The sequence below is a fragment of the Amphibalanus amphitrite genome, unplaced genomic scaffold (assembly GCF_019059575.1).
Source record: "Amphibalanus amphitrite isolate SeventyFive unplaced genomic scaffold, NRLGWU_Aamphi_draft 002485F_arrow, whole genome shotgun sequence".
In the NCBI taxonomy this organism is placed as follows: domain Eukaryota; kingdom Metazoa; phylum Arthropoda; class Thecostraca; order Balanomorpha; family Balanidae; genus Amphibalanus; species Amphibalanus amphitrite.
In genome coordinates, this window is record NW_024883916.1 from 4,555 (window position 1) to 29,294 (window position 24,740).

The following is a 24,740-nucleotide window of genomic DNA, read 5'->3' on the forward strand; positions in this document are numbered from 1 at the left end:
ATAATGTGGCGAAAAACAGACTTCACCATTGCAATCAGCGTCCAAAACTGTACTCATGGACCAGTTTTTATGAAAATCTAAGGGGGTCCCCCTTCCCCGAAAAACTTTGAATGCCTCTAGGGGCCAAAGTATAATATGTGGCGAAAAACAGACTTCACCGTTAAAATCAGCGTCTAAAACTGTACACATGGACCAGTTTTTATGAAAATCTAAGGGGGTCCCCCTTCGCCCAAAAAAAAACTTTGAATGTCTCTAGGGGCCAAAGTATAATATGTGGCGAAAAACAGACTTCACCATTGGAATCAGCGTCCAAAACTGTACATATGGACCAGTTTTTATGAAAATCTAAGGGGGTCCCCCTTCGCCCAAAAAAAACTTTGAATGCCTCTAGGGGCCAAAGTATAATATGTGGCGAAAAACAGACTTCTCTTTTGGAATCAGCGTCCAAAACTGTACCCATGGACCAGTTTTTATGAAAATCTAAGGGGGTCCCCCTTCCCTCAAAAAACTTTGAATGCCTCTAGGGGCCAAAGTATAATATGTGGCGAGAAACAGACTTCACCATTGGAATCAACGTCCAAAACTGTACCCATGGACCAGTTTTTATGAAAATCTAAGGGGGTCCCCCTTCCCCAAAAAACTTTGAATGCCTCTAGGGGCCAAAGTATAATATGTGGCGAAAAACAGACTTCACCGTTGGAATCAGCGTCCAAAACTGTACACATGGACCAGTTTTTATGAAAATCTAAGGGGGTCCCCCTTCGCCCCAAAAAAACTTTGAATGCCTCTAGGGGCCAAAGTATAATATGTGGCGAGAAACAGACTTCACCATTGGAATCAACGTCCAAAACTGTACCCATGGACCAGTTTTTATGAAAATCTAAGGGGGTCCCCCTTCCCCAAAAAACTTTGAATGCCTCTAGGGGCCAAAGTATAATATGTGGCGAAAAACAGACTTCACCATTGGAATCAGCGTCCAAAACTTTACCCATGGACCAGTTTTTATGAAAATCTAAGGGGGTCCGAATGTGATTCTGAAAGTGAATCTGAATGCCTCTAGGGGCAAAGTATAATATGTGGCGAAAAACAGACTTCACCATGGGAATCAGCGTCCAAAACTGTACACATGGACCAGTTTTTATGAAAATCTAAGGGGGTCCCCCTTCCCCAAAAAACTTTGAATGCCTCTAGGGGCCAAAGTATAATATGTGGCGAAAAACAGACTTCACCGTTGGAATCAGCGTCCAAAACTGTACACATGGACCAGTTTTTATGAAAATCTAAGGGGGTCCCCCTTCGCCCAAAAAAAACTTTGAATGCCTCTAGGGGCCAAAGTATAATATGTGGCGAAAAACAGACTTCACCATTGGAATCAGCGTCCAAAACTGTACCCATGGACCAGTTTTTATGAAAATCTAAGGGGGTCCCCTTCGCCCCAAAAAATCTTTGAATGCCTCTAGGGGCCAAAGTATAATATGTGGCGAAAAACAGACTTCACCATTGGAATCAGCGTCCAAAACTGTACACATGGACCAGTTTTTATGAAAATCTAAGGGGGTCCCCATTCGCCCCAAAAAAACTTTGAATGCCTCTAGGGGCCAAAGTATAATATGTGGCGAAAAACAGACTTCACCATTGGAATCAGCGTCCAAAACTGTACACATGGACCAGTTTTTATGAAAATCTAAGGGGGTCCCCCTTCCCCAAAAAACTTTGAATGCCTCTAGGGGCCAAAGTATAATATGTGGCGAAAAACAGACTTCACTGTTGGAATCAGCGTCGAAACTGTACACATGGACCAGTTTTAATGAAAATCTAAGGGGGTCCCCCTTCGCCCCAAAAAAACTTTGAATGCCTCTAGGGGCTAAAGTATAATATGTGGCGAAAAACAGACTTCACCATTGGAATCAGCGTCCAAAACTGTACCCATGGACCAGTTTTTATGAAAATCTAAGGGGGTCCCAATGTGATTCTGAAAGTGAATCTGAATCTGAGGCTGTCTTGACAGACGTAAAAATGTGTCTGTTGTATGTGTGGAACAACAACACCTCTCGCCACTGAAATGTCTGGTCATGGTGCATGACGTCATCAGTCGGACTGCACAGCCACCCCTCGGAGGGACCGACCCAGTTCGTGCGAGCGACCTTCGACGTACAGAGCACCGACAGCCGTCGCCAAGGCTGGAGTGCGAGCTCCGCTGGCGTCGCCACGCGCTCAGCATGCGCCAGCGTCTTCCTGCTGCGCCACCCGGTTTGGGTCGGAGTCGTCGCGCCCTCCCAGAACAGCGAGAGCCGAGAATAGAGATCACCCGTCAAGACTCAAAGCTCAAAGGCCAGGAAAGAATCCGTGCCAGTTCACTGGCACTGGTAGGCATGTAGGACGGAAGTGGGTGGAAGGTTGAGGTCCTGTCTTCAGGGACATTTAGGGACGTCCAAGAGATAACCACAAGCTGTTTGGAAACGCGGGCTAATTGGCAGTCCGAATCGAACCACATTGGGTTGTCCGTCGCTGGTTTGACCGAACCAGGCCGCGTTCCGTCCGCGCAGAGCGGAGGACGGAAGCCGCCGAACAAACCCCGAGGCTATCACCGTTTGGGAGCCGCCGCGCCGTTCAGGGTTGTGTCAGCCCCGCGGCCCCCATCATTTGTCCAGCGAGCGGAGCGTATTGTCGGCTCTTTGTTCGAAAGACGGGTTCATAGTGGGAACCGAGTTGATTATCGTTCTTTAAAAGGCTGCCAGTCAGAGATGATGAATCTCCTCGGGGAAAAAGTGGGGCACGATTGACAGCTACTTGATTCAACGGTAAGAAAAGTGATAATAATGCGTTTGTAACAGTGGGGGACCAGGAATGACTGAGGAGTGTTCAAGATGCCCAATTGAAATGTCGATGTAACTAGAAATGAAGACCACAAATGCATTCAATGGAATTATTTTCGATAGTCTAGCAAAACACCGTTCCATGCTTCTATCCTCAGGATACTGAAATCCTTCTCCTCCACGCCACAAGCCCCTCCGGGCTGGACAGGCAACTTTATCTCATGCGGGCTGCTCCCTTGGAGCGGCACCGCTGCTCCCGAGGGAGCGCACCCCGTAGCCGGATGCAGTAAGTGCCTTGGGGCTGGGTGGCCTGTCCTCTGGACGGGCTCAGCCCCGGCGACTCACTAGGGTGCCTGCCCAGACCAATGTCTCCCCCTACATCCTATCATCCTCCCGGCTCTGAAATGGTCTTAATGGACCGAAAGGGCCTACCTAACCCCCCCCAAAAAAAAACAATCTAGCAAAATGAGTGATAGCTGCCGGCTGCACCTTTGTTGGCTGTGTCGCGAATCACTTCTATCAACAGGACGGTTAACCAAACGAGGCAGAGTGACATCCCACTGGATGTGCTAGGTTTACAATAAATTATCGCTGATGTTTCCTCTGTTGAATGGCTGCGGCGTGGCACAGGCAGAGAAGCAATGTGACACAGGAGCCCTGCTTAGCACTGCTTTGAACCCCGGAGGATATAGGCTGTAAGCTCTAGCAGCCAAATACATCGTCCGTAGGGTAGAGTTTAAATATTCAGCAGCTGCTCACTTGGTGAAAGAACAGTGACGAACAGTGACGCTGGCCGAGCCGTTCACGGTAACCGTCAGTGACAGACAGCCGACTCGTCTGTCATGAATGCGGGCCGCGGCGGCCAGAATGTGACCCGTGGCCGTTACCCCTGACCCCTGCGTGGCACAAAGGGCCGGCGATTCCCATCAGGACGGCGCCGTCCCGGAGCATTGTTAATCCACTCGAGTCGTGGCCTTCGCCGTGAATCATGGCCATCAATTCACTCTCCGAGAAAACGAGGTCAGTGGAACCCCTGCGCCGCGCTGTGCGCCGCGCGCATCACCGACGTCTTATTGCACGACTGTCTCGGCCGTATTCCGGGCAGGTGCGTGTATCAAATCAGCCCTGTTTTCCACAGGCGACATGAACATATGGGGCAGTTGACTGTGTTTGCCGCGCTCGACAGGCGACTGGCTCACAAACGACCAGAGTTATCCTCGCCGTAAGTGGCTGTGATTTACGAGCAGCCGTCGGCAATGCGCAGTGAAAGTCGACCGTTCTCCCCATTCCGGAGAGCGCCGGCCGTGGATGGGGTAAACAATGCCCCGGATACGGGCCGGCACCGGAGCTCGTCCGAGTGTCGGTGGTGACAGCTATCCCTCCCCGGCCTGTATTGCATGAGGTACAGGACAGACCAACGGAAATGACGAGGGACTCCGAGCCAGTGATGTCAATCGCGGGACACATTCCATTCGGCATTCACATCTCGTCATTGTGGCAGTAAACAAGGCTAATGTAGCCTATACAGCCGTCAGGACCAAGTGACAGACACCTAACTGCCAGGTCAAGGCAAATGATGTGCGCCATTCTTCATAGGTGTTAAATCGTTCAAAGAAGGCATCGAGAGCAAGTGTCTTCCCTGAACGTTTCTTCTGGCAGACGGTGTTCTAATGGTTTCTAGACTGGCTTGTTACCTTGCGGTGAGCATGTTACCGACTCGCGCACTGCCACAGTCACGAAGCCGACCGTGGCAGTTAACGGCGCTCGGCGGGGGTGTGACGGGACGATTATGGCGCAGTCGAGTCATGACTGAACGATCGGGGCGGTCGCGCACGAGCGCAAGTCCCGCTTCTGACCCGCCCCGCTCCGTATGCACTGGGTGGGGCGTGAGCTGTTTATTTTGATTTGGACGACATCGCAGATTTCAGTGGCTGGGATGGCCTCGTACTCCTATCCACATATGATGCCTACCAGTTGGTCTGTGGATTGACGAATTATTCTACTGAATGCCTTAGCACTTCGTAACAATGAGCTGTTGAACAAATAAAGCCCCATGCATGGGTTGCTATCTACGTTTGCAGCAATGCAAGGCCTCAACAATGTAGCAAAGCTGTTGTCATCATCTGCCCTGTGCTGCCGATTGTCGCATCGCATTGTGAGCCTGAACGAGGCTGTTTGTAACAACACAGTATTGTGGGGTGACATCTCGGGACAATTGACCCCCAAATAGCAGGATACGCTCCCGAGGCCATCAATTGTGACTCTCAAATGGCAGGCTTCATTTTCGAGGCCCTTATCATTGACAAAACAGACGCTTTGCCGTAGAGGACGACCGAGTGGATGTGGTACTTGCGGGAACAAATGCCGTTCGTTCATGTAAGTACAGTTTACATAAGTACAATGTTTCGCAATAAGTTAGCAATATAATTGTTGTGACAGTATGCTGGCACCCGCATACCTCAGCAGATCTTCCCGTCATAATCACCACGAATGCTATTCTTATTTCTAAACATTATAACCAAACCTTTTTATTTAAGTACTTATTTCATAAAGATGCTAAATCTGATTTACGTATGAAAAAAAAAACTTTTTGGCGATCCTGTTTAACAAAGTCTATTTTTTCACAGTATACCGTCTCATTTCATTGATAAGTTTTAGACCACATAAAAAATATTATCGACGTTTTATTAATCCAAAATATTCCCACTTAATACCGATAAGCGTTACCGCAGCAGCCACTCGGTCCTGTGACCTGTCCTCACCTGTGTGCGGGCCCTGGCGGCGATCTGGCCGAGGTCGCTCGCTGCCGGCGGCGAGCCCGACTCCTGCTCCTCCTCATTCTCCTCGATCAGGTCGGCCAGGTGCCCCGAGCCGCCGGAGCCGCCGCTGCCGACGCTCGCCAGACTGTCCCGTCGGCCGCTCTCGAGTGAGTCGGTCGAGTAGCGTCGACTGGCCGCCGAGTCGCGACGACCCGAGGTCAGGTCACGGCGAGCGCCGGGCCCTCCGCTAAGCCCGCCAGTCGATCCTTTCCGGTTCGTGTAGCCACTCAAAGAGCTGGTCGATGAAGGGCGACGTGAGCTGACAGACGCCTTACGCACGTCTTGTGAGGACCTTCGCACGTCCTGTGAGGGTCTGCGCACGTCTTGGGACGGTATGCGCACGTCCTGAGAATGCCGGCGCACGTCCACCGAGTTTTTACGGCTGTGCGGACATGAGGTCTGGTGGTGTTCCCTCTCGGGTGTTCTGCGCAGGTTAGGGTGCTGCTCACGAATGTGAGTCTCCACCTGAGAGATCTTGACGTCCCGAAACATGTCCTCCAGACGGTCCATCACCTGACGGTTCAGCTCCTGCGGGTCGTCCATGGCGGCGCAGAGATGAACGGACGATGACAGAGATGACCAGTTCTGTCAGGTGACCAGTGAGGCGAGCACTGTGTTCAGTTCACTGTCACCAAGGAAAGTGTCCTTCCTTTCTTCAAAGTCTTCAAACGTCACCGCATCTATCACACCATATCTTTTTATTATCTCCTTCCTTCTTCACTTCTAGCCAGTTTTATCAATATGTCCTCGACGATCTCCGTCGCCTCTGCTGCTGTCGTTGTCGTCTCCTCCGCTGTTTCTCGATGCCTCCGCCGGAGATCGGACCCTGCGCTGGACTGCGGCACACCCAGCCGCTCTCGGCCGGTCCCACTCCCAACTACCCGCCCGCCGGCCGGCGTACCGCAGCGCCCGACGGAGGTCACTCCCGCTCTGACCCCGGCGTGACGTCACCGAAACGTCACCCAAGTGTGACGTCATACTCAGCATCACCCCGCAACGGACAGTGTGATTATGTCACGGAATGATGTGATGTGATGTCAGGGAGTGACGTCATACTCACGACTGGTATTATTGTTTGTTCGACGGCTGGTGACTCCGGTCTGGTTCATGGGCCGTTATATGACAGCTGATCTCACTTTGCGGGCTGGGAGCGCTTGGGGTATCCACTATCCAGTTTGCCCGCGTTGGGAACGATCGGTCACGGATGGGAAAATTCCCGGAATTTTTAGCATCGTGACTGGGTTTGGAGACGAATGCGACATTACTGGGGCTTCAACGTCATGCCGATTGAAGGCCAATCCCGTTGGTTGTGAATGGTGTTGCACATACCGCCGTGCTAGCAGTGCATCCAACGCATCTCGGAGAGGATTGGGGCCGCGTCTGACCAGCTCACCTGAACTTTGACCCGGCGCGGTCATGCGAGTTCCGCCGATAAATAGGGATCAGTGACCCTTGAACCGGAACGAACGCGGTAATAGAGGAGGTTGGAGGTCAGACACATCAAAACATTGTTCCCTGCTGGGAGATGTGACGTCCAGGCGCTGAGAAACTCTCCCACATTGGTCATTCAAGGTCGCGTCGCTAAGACCCACGCCTTGACTGGAGTTTGTGTTAAAGTAACCATCCCACCTTAACATTAGTTTTGAGTTAAGATAGTCAAAATGGGGTCCCTGGCTTGCACTTTCTGGTTTGAGCACTCATTACATCGATAAATGCTTCAAATAGAAAATATCTAATTTCAAAGTTGCAGCACTTTGGATTCAGCTAGGGGGGCTAATGCATTTGAATGTCCCCTCTGAATGTGTGACGTCAGCGCAGATCTAACGATTTTAAATTTTTACTAAAACGTTTCATTTTGGTAGCACGCGATGGTATATGCTGCTTTGCGCGCAACCAGTAGCGGCGGAACACCTTAAAAAGAAGGGAGGGCACTGCCGACTTTTTGTACCAAGTTCCATGCAACGCCCATAGGGCTAATGTTAAAATGCCAAAATCAAAGGGGAGGGCACGGTGCCCCGGTGCCCTCCCCGTTCCGCTGTCTATGCGCTCAACAAGTGCCGCACTTTCAGCTGCCAAACTATTACTTCCAAATAAAGTCGCTAGGAACAGCGGAGATCCCAAAAAGTAAACAAAAGTAAAAGTCTAATATCTTGAAAACCGGTGAATATTTTTCGGCAAAATTTGGTAGATATTCGTTTTCACTCTTTTTGAACCGAGCGACATCACTTTCATGCCAATTCATTAACTTTTTTGAAGGTGGATTTTTTTTTTTGCTTTGTGTAATTACTGGTGCACGATCAGCAATTGGCACAATGTCATCTCGGAACCTGAGAAAGCTGAAAGGGAAGCCAGCTATTGCTGAGGAGCCATCTCCCCTTCACCCTGGGGATGAGGAGGAGGCTGATGACCTGACCAGTGACACTTCATCTCGGCCAGCCAACATCTTCAGCTTACTGAATGAGTCGCAGTCGGAGACCGACGTCAAGGAGGATGACGACGTCGACACGAGTGCGCCGGCGCCGCTGCCGCAGACGCAGGGGAAGCGGAAGCGCAAGAAGAAGAAGTCCTCGCGCCGTCCGGCGGCTGCCAGTAGCGAGGATAACACGGTGTCGGAGGTGGACGAGGTCGACGCCAGCGTGCTGGAGGTGAACCGTCTTCTCGGAGAGATCACTGTCCAGTCGCCGGCCACGGAACAGACCAACAGCACCATCGTCAAAAACGTGCTCACCATTGAGCGCAAACATCTGAACCCGGACGCGGAGATGCGCCGCATGTTCGGCCGTGACGTGGTGGACCAGCGGCGGACGGGCCGGCGCCGCGGGCCCGGCCACCCGCGCTCCTTCTCCATGGTCACGAACGTGCACCGCTTCCCGCCGCCCGTCAAACTCGGTTTATCGATGGAGCTAGTGGAACAGCGTGGCTCGGAGCAGTGGTTTCAGTTTGTGCACGGCCCCCAGTACCAGGAGGTGGAACACCAGTTCCTGGCCGCTGTAGAGTCCGTCAACCCTGACAACATTCTGGCGCTGATGAACCGCCACCCGGGCCACGTGAACTCGATGCTGCAGCTGTCGGACGTGTGCCGTCTGGGCGAGGACCTGGCGCTCTCGGCCGAGCTGCTGGAGCGGGCGCTGTTTACCATGGAGGCGGCCGCCCACCCGCTGTTCTCCGTGACGGCGGGCACCGCGCGGCTCGACTACCGGCGCAGGGAGAATAGGCCTCTGTTCCTGGCGCTGTTCCGGCACGCGCGGGCGCTGAGCGAGCGCGGCTGCCACCGCACGGCGCTCGAGTTCTGTAAGCTGCTGCTGTCCGTCCAGCCGTCCGACGATCCGCTCGGTGCCGTGCTGCTGGTCTGTCACTACGCGCTGAGGGCGCACGAGTACCAGTGGCTAGTCAGGTTCCACGCCCAGTGGGAGCCGGTCCGAAACCTGTCTCAGCTGCCCAGTTTCGCCTACTCGGTGCCATACGCGCACCTTCTGCTGGCGGAGGCGGCGGGTGACTCGACTGAGGCTGAAAGACTGAGACAACAGGCTGACGCCGGCCTGCAGCGGGCACTGCTGCTCTTCCCCAGCCTGCTGCCGCTGCTCAACGACAAGTGTGACGTCACTCCGTGCCAGGAGGTGCGCGAGTGTCCGCTGTTCCAGCCGGCCGCCGAGAGGAGCCAGGCGCAGGCGCTAACCATGCTGTGTCGCCTGTATGCCGAGCGGTCGTCCGATCTCTGGAAGACCTCCACGGTGGCTCCCTGGCTGCAGCGGAACGCACTGGAGTCGGCTCGCCTGGTCGAACAGAAGGACCCGCGCGTCGCCGAGGGACAGGAGGCCAGAAAGAAAAGGTACCCGGGTATGCCGCTCTCCATCTGCCGTCACGTCGTAGTGGCCGATGTCAAAGAAGTTATGGGACTTTTACCGCCGGAGATCACCTCTCGGCCGGTGGTGGGCCACGACCCGCTGCCGCCGCCGGATGGCACCTCCGGCTACACGCTGACCCGGCGGCCGCGGGCCGCGCTGGGCTCCAGCAACCCGTTCGCCGCCTTCTTCTACTCGATGCTGCCCAACTTCGACCCCAACAACCCGCCCGAGGCCCTGCTCGACGACGGACACGCTGTGGCCGCAGCAGCGGCGGCGGCGGGTGGCGCCGGGCCGGCCGGCGAGGACCCGGGCCTGGGCGGCGAGCTGCGCACCTCCGTGGTCTCCCTACTGGACGCCATGCGTGACCTGCTGACCAACCTGTCGCCCATGCCGGCCACGGTCGATGAAGACGCCGACCTAGACGAGTCGGATGACGAGGCCTGGGCCGACGCGTGATATGCACGGGAGGACGGTACTGGGTGACTGGCTCTGCGCACTGACCGGGCGCCGTGGGATCTAAAGGACACCAATCCGCCTCCGTGGGACCGTTCCGTGAGCAGCGTTCGTCACTTTTGCTGCGCCGGTCAACCAGGGACTGCCAGGGACTATCAACGGACACGGAGCTTGTGGACATCTTGCCGCCGCCCTTTAACGGAAATGAATCGTGCGAATGGGAGCTGAGCTGCCACTGATGGTGAATGCCAGATACTGTGCCGTCGTGAGGAAGCCTATTTTTGCAGGTTGTGATAGTGAACGAGACGCTTTGTTGGGTTTGTAGGATAGCCGTGCCTGGGTTTGGGAGCGCACTTTGTATATTATCGTGATTGCGTCCCATGCTCCGTCCTGGGCGATGGACATCAATATATGGACTGAAATCGGAAAAAAAAAACTTTTTTGAAGGTGGGAGCCGGCAGGGTCCCTTTAAATTGGCTCCGATGTCACTGCTTTCATATGAGATGATTAGGTTAGGCCTGGACGGCGATTGACTTTTGATGCCCTCTATCTCGAGATGGTTGTCGGAAAGCCATTGGTCACACATGAACCATTTTCTGGTATACCTACAACCAGCTTCATCTTACTCGTGAGCTCATTAATATCCCAAATTTCAACAAGTCTTAGCTTAAGAATACCTAATTTAAAACTTAGGATGTTCTAAAATCACGCTAATCGATAAAAATTAGCTGAGCTGATGTGCAGTAGAGAGAAATATAATGGAAAAATCACGACCCGCCATCACCCAGCAATGGGGGCCGTTAAAATCGATCCCTCCCCTGTCTGCTGACCGCTGCACTGCTCGCTCCGGTGAAGTCTAGCCGACAGCGTCATCTAGCGGTAAGCCAGCAGAGACCCTGAGCGGAGACCGAGACAAGTGAGTGTTTGGTCCGATCAAAGAGCAGATAGATAGAGAGAGAGAGAGAGAGAGAGAGAGGAGAGAGAGGAGAGAGAGAGAGAGAGAGGGAGAGAGAGAGAGGGGGGAGATAGAGAGAGGAGAGAGGAGAGAGGGAGCAAGAGAGGGAGAGAGGGATAAGAGAGAGAGAGAGAGAGAGAGAGAGAGAGAGAGAGAGAGAGAGAGAGAGAGAGAGAGAGAGAGAGAGAGAGAGAGAGAGAGGAGAGAGAGAGAGAGAGAGAGAGCTATCACACAAAAAGAGGCCTTATATAGGACCAAAATGAATAGATATTAGCAATGCCCGTCCGTCGTTTCCGTTCTCAGGATGACCAAATCCTTCTCCTCCACGCTGCAACCCTCGCTCCGTGCTGGACAGGCAACTTTGTCTCATGCGGGCTGCTCCCTTGGAGCGGCACCGCTGCTCCCGAGGGAGCGCACCCCGTAGCCGGGTGCAGAGAGTGCTTGGAAGGCTGGTCGGCCTGTCCATTTGGACTGGGCTCAGCCCCAGTGACTCTCTAGGCCCTAGGGTGCCTCTCCAGACCAATATCTCCCCCTAAATCCTATCATCCTTCCGGCTCTGAAATGGTCTTGTCAGACCGAAAGGGCATAACGCAAGAAAACAAGCAAACAACAGGTATTAGACATCAATTTCAAACAATGTCGAGTCAGCTGAAGGATGCATCGAAATGACAAGACTATAGGGGAAGCCGGGGGAAGCCCGGGCGCGGGGGAAGCCCGGCCACCCCGTTTCCGGCTAAATTATTCACAATAAAATGCTCAACTGTTTGTCCTTTCAGCGTGGCAGCTAAGGTAACGACAGCAAAAAAGTTGAGGCTGACAAAAATTGCATATTGTTAAAGTTATAGCGCAAAAATGATATTTTAATGGTTTTTAGCTAAAAAGTGAGATATCTTGCACTGTTAATGTTATACCATACAGTACTAATATTTATACGAATGTTATGTAAGGACAGTTTAAGTGTTTGTAGTGAGGGGTGACGAGGCAGGCTGGCTTAAGTATGACATTTTTTCGAATATCGCTGTTCTAAAATAAAAATAAGCACATTGGGGTAACCCCGGGCGAGTGGCCAAGCTTACCCCCAACCGAGAGCAATGCCACTAAACCACTGTTTTCCATGAGATAATAGGTACTGAGCAGGTTTGGTTTACACCTAGATCAAAGATAAATTTCGAAAATAAACATGTTATCATAGACAAAGCCAGTCATGTCACTTAAGGTCAATTAGGGTCAAACTACGTTTTTGCAGATAACGCGACAGACAATGAAGCTAGAGTTTCAAAAATGGAGTCGTTGTGTTCTTCTTCATCAGCCGAGTCGAATGACATGCAATATGATGCATTAAGGTAAAAAGAAAAATAAATTTTAAGGAATTTTAAAATACACATTTTTTGTCAATTTCGCATCACGATTTTCATCGACCTGTATTGTATATGTAGTAGACGCTAGCTAAAATGCCAGTAGTGACATAAACTCTAAGATGTCCAGAGCTAATCAGTACCTTAATATTTCACTTTCCGTTAATATTTGGAAAACACATAATGGTTTCATCAACTTGTTGTAAAGCGCAGGGGAGGTGGCCGGCGTTACCCCTATGCCGGGCTTACCCCAGAAAAATCAACACTTTTTTAAAACTCGATTTTCTCAACCTTATACTTATTCCACAAAACCGAATTTTTGGGAAACACGGCCAATGAACTTAGGTAGCTAGCAGGATATCAACATTTTATACAGCATGTATGGTATGTAATAAAAATGAAAAAGAGCTTACTATGCCGGGCTTCCCCCGGCTTCCCCTAATTGACAAGTTTTTTTCGTGGATGTGGAGACATGATTAAAAACGAAAGGAACACGGGACAAAAACACGAGACATTTCAACTTTCAAATGTAGGTATGTGAACGAAGCTGATTTTATACATTTTTTGTTGCATAATTTCTATTTTCCAATTTTCCTACTTTCCTACTATTTTCCTACTAATTCCTGTTATTTTCCGTACCACCGCAACTGTGAAAAGCTTTCAAAGTTTTGGAGTTCTTAGTCTTAAAAGGACATGACGTGGCATCATTAAAAGGTCTTCATAAATCTATATCGAAATTCTCGACATGCTTGTTAAATTTATCCATGAAGACATTTCTTTAAATAAAAGTGGAATCGGGTAGGAATTCAGTTTCAAGAAACAAGATTGAAGAGTTTATGCGATATTGCAGAATCAAGGATGAGACAGATTCTGTGTCCTCCAAGTGCATGCCAAATGAAAATGTTTGATATACCTTCATTATGCGACCAAAAATGATGTAGCAATATACCGTTGGATTAGGCCCAGGTGGCATAAGCATGAGGCTGAAACATATCGTCAGTTAAAAAAAAAGCCAATGGTGTGAAGGATATATGTGAGTTGTTCGCTTTTCGATCGCAGCTGATGAAAAAAGAGCCTACCCAAGCAAGGTGATTTTCCTTATGGCACGAGTAAGCAAACGATGTTTTTCCAAACAGGCTATGCATTCCGAGTACAAACAATGACCGTCCATTGCGTTCCAAGTGCACTGGAATGTGGAATTGCCGCGGCTCCGTTTTCCGGCAGCCCCATTCATTGCCTGCCACTGCCAGAGCCTGTAGATGTATCACGTGCCCTCGCCCAGTTCACCGAATGCTGGGTGTGGCGACCCGACGGCCATTTTCCAGCCGGGGGCCCTCCAATTGTCGGAACACGACACTAGCGGGTGAGTCCGTCTCGACGGGCAACTTTCTATTCCCGGGAGGACTCGCCCTTCGGCAGCCTTGAACTTGGCGCGGCTGTCACGGCGCGTCTCCTTTCTCTCCGGGTGGCCAGCCGCGTCCTTCCTTCACCATGGGCCTCGGGCTGCGCTAACGGCCGCCCTTTCGGTTCACATTTGGTTCACAAGTGGCTCCCTTGTCAGAAAATGTTAAAGTAATAAAAATGACTATTGGGGATTTCTTGGAAGATTATTATTACATGACGGGAGGACTGTTGTGATAATTTTTGACCAGCTCCACAGCTAATACCGATCCTTTTACATAATCCCCGAGTTATAGGGGAAAGGCTGCTGACATCTTTCGAGGTTGGACTTTATTGAAATGAATGACAATTCAAACGGTATGTGGATATTGATGGTTTAAAGTTTATAGTTGAATTACAGCTACGCTCAACGAAAGAAAGTTGAAATTTAGAGTTAATCGAGACGTGTTGTGTGTGATTGCGGCAAATAATCTGGGTTGATCTCATAAAACAATGAACGCAGATGTAGAAAGCCCGCCGGAACTGAATTGAATGTGGACTGTAGTGTCGAGTCCTCCCGTGTGCTTCCGTCCAGTTCCACGTCCTTCAAACTCACTGTTTAGCCACCACCATGATATTAAAATAAGAACAGACGGCGATAACGTTACATAACAGACTCCAGCCCAGTGAGCTGGCTCGGCGTCTACCAGCCTCGGCCGCCGCTCCTCTGCTCTCGTGGCCGGTGTCAGACTCAGCGCCGCCGGCGCCGCACGACCCGTCAACGGTCAGCGCCGCCCAGTCACGCGGGCGGGCCTGCGTCATAACGTACAGTACGTCGTGAGCCGTCAGGCTTAGACCGAACTACGACGCTAGCGCGTCACACAATACTACGCACAACACTACATGGACACAGCGATTAAATTGTCCGTCGTATACAGGGAGGAAAGTATAATCTCGTCCGTGCCTAAGAGCGGAGCCATTCGCATAGCTAGTTATCATCACACATTCAGTCAAATATGTAGCAATATGTGTGAGGTGACCCGTTTAACCGGATCCGACCCACACTCGGAAGGACGGCGGAGGTCGGCGCCGGTCACAAGCGAGCGGCGAAGGTTCTCTAAAGAAGAGAAAGGTAATTGCACCTACACAGGCAGTCGTTGCATGACTCTTTTAATCAGGCTTCCCGTTGCCACTCCAAAGAAATCGTATACCTTCACTGATTATGCATTATCACACAATGCTGACGATTCTTGCAATTCCCCACATATTTATCGTAACTCGTAAGTGGCTTCTTTGAAGTGTTAAAGTCTTCAGTTGAACAATGAATGTTGCTGCAGTCACATTTCAATAGTGCCAATCTTTCATGGACGATGTCAGAAACTAAGCAAGAGAATGTCATTCATGGGTCACCGCGAGTGCCATTATTTGTATCTCTGTGCTCGTTTCCTGCACTTCTTTCACTCTTTCATTCATTTATTCATTCATTCTCGTACAACTTGCAGGTACGCTGCACACATGACTATACAAACGTAGGCAAATTTACTTAATAGTTAATACAACGCCTGGAAGCAGCAACACTTCATGTAAAGTTTTTGCCTAATCTTCAGCAAGTCATTCAGTTTTACTAAACCGCCGGGCTATACCAAAAATACAAATACTTTTTGGCTAAAAAAGGTTGCTAGATTATTTAACTGCAGTCATCCAAATCGGTCACTGCTCTATTCTTGCACATACATTTCGATGTGGGCCATATCGGCTTTGGTCAGCCGGTATAGCTAGTACGCGACCCGGTCATTTTCAGCTTATCGACAGTTGATCATCGATCACGACCATTTATCCGATTGCCAGTAGGCATTGATGCCTTTTTCGCCGTCTGCCGCCTACCACCTTGCGATATCACCAATCGAGACAAGCTTCTAGGACATTTTGAGGGACTTCTGTATGGGCCTGTGCCTGTCTCTGTGGTTCAGCTGTGGTCTGGCCGTACCAGGCTGGACCGTCACTCTGGACAGCTGGGTCGGCAGACGACCAGTAACGGTCTGAGCCGACCTTCGGCCGTCGGATTGGTCCCGGCTGACTCTGCTCGGCTCCCATCCCGGCCCGGTCGGTCCCATCCCGGGCCGGTCCGGGAGACCGGCTGCCCTGAGTCGACCACCGGCCGCTAGGGGGCCAGCGACGAGCCGTGACCGCAGCCACCAGAGGCCGGCTGCGGCGACCGCCAGCAGCGCCTGCGATGTGGCGAAGCCTCGTCCTCTGCTTCCTTCTGCTGGCACTCGGTGAGTAAACAAACGTCGGGGGAGAAGTCGTGATGAGATGAGCAGATAACGGGTCTTGTTTGCTTAGCTGGGTCGTGTGAGACAGGTTTCGATCTGAGGGTCGTTTCGTTTTTTTATGAAAGATAAAGCTAATTTATGGTCTTTTATTGGTGGATGAATTGAAATTGAATTGATTCTATTTGTTTAACTTGTGTTTCTTTTCATTTTAGGAATGTCATGCATGTGCGTCGTACTTTTCCACTCTGGATGTTGGACTTTCACTCTAGATTGCGCACTGCTGTGACCGTGGTCTGGTCTCCCCATGGTAACCTTGAAACCCGGAAGAAAGGAGCCAGCTGACAGGGCTCTTGTGCTCCAGTTTGCTGTATTTTTCTGTCGGCAAAAGTACATTGAGCTTGTAGGCGGCGGAACGAGGGGGCACCGGGGCACCGTGCCCCCTTTTATTTTGGCATTTTAACATTAGTCCTATTAGCGTTGCATGGAAAGAATGGGATAAAAAGTCGGCATCCCCCCCCCTCTTAACCTTCGCCCTGGTGGGGGGGGCCATTTTGGCCCCCCCCCTGTGGTTTTTCAGCGATAACTCAGAAACCACTTGAGTTAGCGCCCTGAAACTTTGTATAGCTGTTTATTCAACATTTTTACATCATGTCCTTTTTTTGGGGGTTCGGGTCAGGTCAGGTCAGGTCACAAGGTCACCAAAACTGACACCACCTCTAAAAAAGTTCAAAGCTCTCTCAAAGGCACAGCTTTTATCCGATCGATGTAAAATTTACAGTACTTGAAGATGTCACCCAGCTCTACAAAATGGCTATCTCGGATTTTTTTATAAATGTGACCTAAGGTCAGGTCAGGTCATCGCTGCTCCCCATTATAAGTCAATGGGAGAATCGAAAAGTAGTTGTTTTTCAGCTAAATCGGGCGTGATTGTTCCTATATTTCGTTATTGAAGTGTCTTGGGTCAGCAAATCACAGCCCATGTGAAACCATTTGCTTGTGACCTCGCTGAGGTCACGCTAGGTCATCTCCCTGGTCACCAGAGGTCACCAGCGGTTTTTCTGCACTTACTTGTTATTGAATAGAGATAGAGACTCCGTTCGACGTTTATCGTGTTTGTCTCGTCAATGCGGATCGAATGATATGCAGCATGACCTATTTCGGTAAGGTCATGACCTTGACCTGAGGTCAAATTTTCAAAATGACCTTTCGAGGTCAAACTATATATCATTCGACGCGTCTCGACGAGCCAAGCACGATGGTGCATGAATCGTTTCTCTATTTTCTCGTGAATGCATGCTATAGTTAAAAACATTTTCAACGAAATTTGCCAAGTTGACCTTGCATGACCTCTGTAGGCCAAACCGTTGAGCTGAGGTCAAATCTGACGAACCTTGGCGAAAGAGCTTGAAAAGAGCTATCGATTGCTTTTTTCCGCGGCTCTCTAGCTCTTCTAGTTTCCGAGCTACAGCGGAATATGTCCGGCAACACCGAAAACACTGAAATTTGACCTATGATGACCTCTAGCGACCTCAATATTGACCTTAGCGAAAAAATGACCGAAATACTTTCGAACGTACTTGTTATGGGCTTTCGTTTGCTTTTTTTCCGCGTCTTCCTAGCCCTCTTCGTTTTCGAGTTAGACGGGGGGGGTCATTTTGGCCCCCCCCCCACCAGGGCGAAGGTGGCTCAGACCCACACCAGGGCGCGGGTTAATTGACGGTGTTCCTTCGCCACTGATTGAGCCGTACAGCATTCGAACAGAGCAATCATCTGTCAAATGTACCTGGCAGGTCTTATTGTGCTTTTTTATATTGCAAAAGCGTGTTACGAAACTATGACTATGATCAATGGCTTGCCACACAGAGAGATAGGTAGCCGTCTTAGTCATGTACAAAACCTTTCGTACGTACAGAGGCTTCTTGGCCCCGTTCTTGCTTATGCTATGCTTTGTTAGTGGAAATAGTTGGAAACATGTTTTTGTCTCGTGTGCATCCCGACCCTGCTTATTCGAGCGCGGAGACGGACATTGATATGAACGGTGTAGAAGCATTAGAACATCACAGATTACGTTTTCTTGCTGGGTGTTTGTAAATAAATTCACGAATTTTAGCGTGATTGCAGATTAATCGGTTTTCAGTTTGTGAAAAAAAATATATGCCATTGCTTAAATTCATGCAAAGGAAAATTGCATCTAAGTTCCACGACTTTCGTCTAAAAAGTAACATGTTGGAAACGGACATTCAGTTACCGTGCTCTTTTTCGCAATTCACGGCTGCCTCGATATTAGCCGTTTTCACGATGGCCATCTGGTACACATTTGGTGCACATTTGGTGCAGATTAGGTGCAGATCTGGTCAACTTAGGTGCATTCACCGGATAGCCCGTCGTGAAAACGGCTATTGGATTCGGTAACTGAGCGCACATCCTCATGCTATCGTTTGATATGCGCCAATATCAGCTTCAGCTCACTAAAAACCGCTTAGTAAATGCACATGTCTTTCCCCAGCCAGCGGGCTGCGGCCGCCGCGGCGGCGCGCGCGGCCTCTGCGCCGTGGGCCGCCCAGGGGCGCCGTCGCTGCTGACACGCCGGCCGTCGACACCGACACGACGACCCCCGACGCGTCGACGGAGGCACCACCGCCACCGCCCCCGACCACCACTGAACGACCGAGCACGACCACGACGCGCGTGACGACGCGTCGTACCACCGCCGCACCGGAGCCCCTTCCAGATGTCGACTATGAGACCGAGTGTCCCGAGAAGTACGGCTTCTTCGCTGATGCCTTCCAGGTAACTGAGACGACTTATGGTGGGAGAGCCTTGCATTATTTAGATGACCTAAATCTCATGTGTGAATGTTGTGCACCAATGAAGGAGACCGACTGCGCGTAACTATAACAGCTCGAGGTGGGAGTGCTAGGCCCTTCGTGATAATGAATCGGAATCCTCATGTCATATTCAGGGCATTTATTCGAAAAGTAAGATGTTTAATTGTTGACGACGCATTATGCATTACGTTTATTGTATATATTCATGCTTCATCTTCCATAGAGTGCTAACAGATCTATCGAACTTATCAACCAAAACTTCATTTTTTTTGTTCTACCATTTACCTCTTTACACAGAGGTCTATGGTTCTACCTATCTGACCTGACTGCAGATGCATTGGTATATTTTAGGTATTTACCTTACCTTTGCTTTCAGTGCGACCGCTACTACGAATGTCACAACTACCAGATCACAGAACACCTGTGTCCGGACGGTATGGTGTTCAACGACTTCAGCACCGAGTACGGTCGCTGCGACCTGATGCACGTGGTCAACTGCACCGGGCGCGAGGAGCTGCGTGAGTATTAAATTAGACGGGAGGAGCTGCGTGGGTATTAAATTAGGCGGCAGAAACATCGAGCGAATGAACATGAGAAATGTCCGGAGTCGGAGCTAGAGTCAAAGCTGGAGTAAGACTCGCCAAAAGATATGGAACTGGCAGCACCCATTCCAGATGTTATTTCATTTCCATCTTCCCGCGAAAATAGGTCTCCGTACGTGCTAGCTGTGCTTACGTATAGTCCCTTCACGTATAGTCAAAATTGGAAACCGGCTTCACACCCGACTCAGGCTTAATTCATCAGATCTTAAAGACCACAGATTCAAATTAGGGAAAAGTGACTCAGCCAAGTGCAGTTGTGGTGCTGCTACAGAAAACAGCGAGCATTTCCTCCTAATCTGTCCACTCTTTCGCACAGAACGAGAAGAATTGTTCGAAAGGTTAACTGAAATTCTCAGTGAGAACTTTCAAAACATTCCTCGGAAAAAGAAAATAGAAACACTGCTAAATGGGCCTTCGCGAGTTATGAAGGCTACCCGCCATGACACCGCCATGGCCGTCCAGAGCTATATACTCAAAACGCGGAGATTTGCCTGCTAGAACTAGGAGCAGCACTTCCATTTCGGAATACACAGCAATGGCGCGAGTAGGGGCGGGGACAGGCGCTTCGGCCAAGGCAGGGTCGACTTCGCTATGTTAATATTGACATTTTGATAAAGATCAGTAGTAATTAGTAGTGTTCGATTAGAAGTGTTATTGTCTGCTTTCTACGTGTTTCGAGCGGCGTCTCGTTTTAAGCGCCATAGCGCTTCTACGCCAATCGTAATGTTTCGACAAGTGTAAATATGGATGCTCAAATAAATCATCTCTCATCTCATCTCATCTCATCCCTTAGCTGGTCAATGGTTATGCTCTTGTGCATTTCTGCAGTCTCTGAGAATGCTAGCTACTTGTGCTAGCTTGCAGTCTCCTTGCTGGTTATTTGCTTGTGCTTTCCTGCAGTCTCCTTCACGGCTAGTTACTTGTGCCAGCCTGCAGTCTCCCCGCTGATAAATTGTCTGGCTCTTCTGCGGTCTTTATCGGTGGTAGCTACTTGTGCCAGCCTGCAGTCTCCTTGCTGGTTGTCTTGTGCTTTTCTGCACTCTTCCACCTAATCCAGCTCAGTAGACTTCAAACCAAAATGCAATGAGCTATTTTTAGACAATGCTTCCAATGCATGCGTGCGTAGCATATGTAGGTAGCCACAAAATTAGGCATGGTAGGCTGCTCTTCTGACAGTCCTCTCTGTTGTCCCTGTTGAACAGAGGAGCCGCAGCCGGCCGGCCCCCTGTGCCCGCGTCAGAACGGCTACTACCCGGACCCAGATCCGACCATCTGTAACAAGTTCACCCAGTGCACAGAGGGCAAGGCCAACCACCTGACGTGCCCGGCCGGTCTGCTCTTCTCGCTGACCACCAGCACGTGTCAGTGGCCCGACCAGGCCGGACGCAACTGCAACTCAGAGGGTGAGTGACGCGTCAGTGACTGAGCTGGGATTGAGGGCTCAGCACGGTACTGGGAGAGGTGTGACGTTATGTGATTGGCATAGAAAATGCCTAGTTCGTGTAATTTACGTTTGCTAGAGTTTCTACCTATCACTTTATTTCACTGATTGAATGAATCTATTATCAATTAGATCACTATATATTATATTATTCACAGCAAAAAGTCGACAAATATCTTAATGCTAGTCACCAATACGTTTCACCAGACCCCCGTATCTAGAGCTGGAGCGCCACCTACCGCGATATACAGCACGGAGCTGGAGTGCGCAGAGAAGCCAGGTGTCACCACCATTCTCTGAAAGACTTTCGCCGTATAGCTACGCGCGCTTGGTGACCGTTGGCATTTACCGTCTGGGTGCAGACTGCAGGTATAACGTAACGGACGATCTAGGGCAGCGTCGGATGTAAATGACTTTCGTTGTCTAAAAAGCATGACATGTCTATAAATCTCGGTGTCCTTTCCAGAGTACCTGGACTTCCAGTGTCCGGGGACGAAGATCGTCGCTCCCGGGCCCGGGCAGCCGCTCCACCCGCGGTTCGAGGACCCCAAGGACTGCCAGTTCTTCTTCTCCTGCCTGGACGGTGTCGTGCCGCGCCGCCACGGCTGCGAGCAGGGACGCGTCTTCAACGCCGACACCAAGAGATGCGACGACCCAGAGAATGTCTCCAGTATTAAATGGTGAGTATTGTACTCATAAGTAATAGACACCTGAGAGGAACGCTTGCTGCATAAGCGTTTGTTTGAAATGTAGTGCCACATCAAACTGCTGTAATGCTTGACTTGAATTGCGGCTGCTTCTGTTAAAATCGCTCGCTCGCTCCTCCTTTACTTTTCGCACAATAAGTTTTTGTTTGAACTTCCCTATTGTAACGTTTGTAGTGTAATTAGTTGTGTCCGATACTGGTGTATTTAATTCATAATAATGTGCTCTGTCTTTTGCAGCCAAAACTGGTACAAAGGATAAGCGCAGAAAAGACAGTTCCGTCAAGATGAACCTCATCCGTTATCGTGGAAATTGTCTACAGTGCACCACATAAACAACTCGTGTGATAAATGAGAGCTATTAAATTTCCCCAAGCACATCGTGTCATTTGCAATCAGTTGCTTTGGACTCGTCAGGTTTTATCTTCAGTGGATTCAAAGTTCAAACATTGTATACAGTTTTGGCCAAAGTGCATCGCTTCTCGTGATATGCAGTAAATACATCTAATGACCGTTTTAAACAAATAGTATGAAAGTGTGACACCGAAGGAGTCGAAATACAGAAGTAATTTCCGATATATGTGCTGTGCTGCCTACATTTGTACACTTTCTGTCCACACATTAAATAGCATTATGATGGGGATGCACGTCGCAATGAATAAGCGGCTAATACAAAGGTGTTGAAAATGCCAACTAGATTGCGACTGCACGAAGGTAGGATGCATCCTGAAGGTGCAGGGAATCTGTTCTTGCCTATCTCTGGATTTTTTTTTCAAACCAGCTATTGTTGGCTTTTAGTTAATGCCTATGCTTTTTCTCTCTGGCTTCATTGACAAGTTTCGCTGGTCTTCCGGACCACGGAACTTCTCTTTTTGTTTTCATTGAGCCTCCGGTGCTTTTCAACATGTCCCGCTTAGCTACCACGTGATCTGCAGCAGCTACCAGTATCAGAGTTTCTCAAAATAACGCAGCTCAATAAAAAAGTCAACCAGTTGTCTGGACGTGTGCCAGTACGACCTCGGTGTTATAACGTCAAAAAGGCGTTTTTATCCCTGTCGTGTCCTCGCCTTCCCAGACCAGACTTCACAGGGTCAGCATAAAAAACTGTTGACAGCTCTGTCAGCCGACGCTTGGGGTTTGGGTACTTGGGTACATTACTTGGGTACGTGGGTACTTGGTACTGGGGTGTATGGGTATCTGGGATTAATACTGACACGGCGCTAGACGTGGTCCGGGGGCGGACGAGGCCGACTAAATTCAATGGGATAGGCAGAAATAGATTCGATAGGTAAGCAGTTCATAGTGATGGTAAACTTGTAAGGGCAATCGAACACGCAATCAGTGTAATACGAGTGGTAAAATTTATTTGGGTGTGTTGTATGCCATTTATTTTCACTCATTTGTATATTAGTTAATGCGCAGACCCCGACTACAACGATCGATTAATTCCGGGTATTGGGACAATTCGTGGATGCCAAAGTTATACCTGCCCATCAAAGCCAGACGCGGTCTGTCCCTGCACTCAACTGACTTCAACTGGCTACGGTGCCACCAAACACAGACCCCTTCGAGAGTCTCATGTATTGTGCCGGGGCGAGTCGAACTCAAGCTCTAATCACCGGGAGTGCAACATCACATTAACTGAGCTCGGAACGGACGACGTTTTACGGGAGGCGACGTTGAATGATTTAGTGAATGAATTAGTACCCAAAATACATTTAAGAAAACATTCGTTCCTTCAACAAATATCGAATGCCTCTGGATGAGCATTGAGCAACGTATCTAATCTAATTGAAATATATTTCAATGACAATTAATATCCATTCGAAGAAACAAATAAGCCGCATCGCACGGTATCGGTGCTTCCCAAACATCCCAGCCAAACACGGTCCAAAACTCCGCTATGCAACAGCATTCATGCCAGCCCAGGCTGCTTGAGTGCCTGCCTATGTAGAGAGGTCAACGGAGATGTTCTTTGCATCGTGCTATGGTACGTGACGGGTCAGCCCGCGTGGTCTGAGAGACAACCCCTCCCCCTCTCGGAGGGCGGCCGTCCACCGGCTCAACTTGACACAGAGGCCGGCCGGTCTGTGACGACACACGGTGCGGCCGATACTTTCTCCGATGTCGGCCGCTGACGCGCTACTCCCACCGCCGTCCTGCTCCTCAGAACGGCCGTGCCGAGCCGAGACGGGCCAGCAGGGCCCGCCAGAGATTGGGCCGACGAGACTGATGGATTCACACCATGAACAGATGAAAAGAAACACCAAAAACACTGTCGGTTGAGCAACAAACTGGCCCGTGCAGTTCTTGTCTGCTTCGTGCAGCACGGCTAATCCTGCCCCGTCGAAAAATATAGCCTCTGGACGTGAATCGCCAGCGCCGGTGCCTTGCAGCAGGTCTAATGGCTTCTTCGCTGATGGCTCACTATGTGGCGTCATTACGACTAAGTCCATCAATTCACTGATCAGACGTGTGTAACCACTGGGAGCTGACTATCTATCTGGATGTGGTTGCTTCGTGACCCCAAAATAGCTATAAATTTATGCGGTGCCCACGAGCTTATTAAGAACTCTCTTTAGATATGTCGATTGCTATATTTTATCTCACACTAGGTAAGAAGTGAATGATAAGATGTTTTAAACACACATGATTTTAAAAAATATGGTTTTGAAATGTAACATGTTTAATATTTTATGGGATCATGGGTTGTTTATGATATCATATACTATACAGATACATAGCTTTTAGATACATCATTAAAAAACTCGTTAGCCATGGTATTGGATTTCGTAATAGATATCTTGGTAGTGTGATACTGTGCAATGCGCATGTCTTTGCATTGTATTATGCACAATATGATTATTTATGATCCGCCCACACATGCCTGTCCTCTGCTCGGCTCCGACCTTCATTGCCAGCACATTCTCGAGCAGTTGTGCTCACCACCTCTCTGCCGTTCATCTCCTGTTCCGGCACGCCCTACAGGAATCACTTCCCTGCAAAAGTCACTCCCCACCAGCTCAGCTGTATACGGACCCGTCCAATCACGTTCGCTGGCGGCGATAACGCGCAACTGCGGCGGTGGCGCGCCAAAGTCCGGACCGGTTGCAGCGTCACGCCTCCGAGGCCTTCCGGAAAACGGGTGGGGCCTGAGCAGCTTCCGATGCAAGACTGGGCTGGGATACTTCCGCTCTTCATCGTATGCGTAGCGTGAAAAAAGTGGTTCCCGATTCTAGAGCATATGACACCGGAATAACGCATCTCAA

General features: G+C 50.0%; 2 protein-coding genes across 2 annotated transcripts; both read left to right on the forward strand.

The window, feature by feature from the left end:
• The first annotated feature begins 7,903 nt into the window (after positions 1–7,903).
• Positions 7,904–10,374, forward strand: LOC122377052 (transcription factor 25-like). Its single transcript, XM_043357015.1, has one exon. The coding sequence runs from the start codon at positions 7,948–7,950 to the stop codon at positions 9,934–9,936; it is 1,989 nt and encodes a 662-aa protein (XP_043212950.1). The 5' UTR covers positions 7,904–7,947; the 3' UTR covers positions 9,937–10,374.
• A 4,639-nt stretch (positions 10,375–15,013) lies between these two features.
• Positions 15,014–22,047, forward strand: LOC122377053 (protein obstructor-E-like). The gene is made up of 6 exons (XM_043357016.1): positions 15,014–15,899; positions 18,403–18,686; positions 19,101–19,242; positions 20,529–20,729; positions 21,234–21,447; positions 21,712–22,047. The coding sequence occupies exons 1-6, from the start codon at positions 15,857–15,859 to the stop codon at positions 21,731–21,733; spliced, it is 906 nt and encodes a 301-aa protein (XP_043212951.1). The 5' UTR covers positions 15,014–15,856; the 3' UTR covers positions 21,734–22,047.
• The last annotated feature ends 2,693 nt before the right edge of the window (positions 22,048–24,740 follow it).

Bases quoted from the DNA above. Each gene is read 5' to 3' on its own strand.
- LOC122377052 (XM_043357015.1), top strand. From the start codon at position 7,948: ATGTCATCTCGGAACCTGAGAAAGCTGAAAGGGAAGCCAGCTATTGCT.
- LOC122377053 (XM_043357016.1), top strand. From the start codon at position 15,857: ATGTGGCGAAGCCTCGTCCTCTGCTTCCTTCTGCTGGCACTCG. The intron at 15,900-18,402 runs GTGAGTAAACAA...GTCTTTCCCCAG, and splicing joins CTTCCTTCTGCTGGCACTCG to CCAGCGGGCTGCGGCCGCCG. The intron at 19,243-20,528 runs GTGAGTATTAAA...CCTGTTGAACAG, and splicing joins CACCGGGCGCGAGGAGCTGC to AGGAGCCGCAGCCGGCCGGC.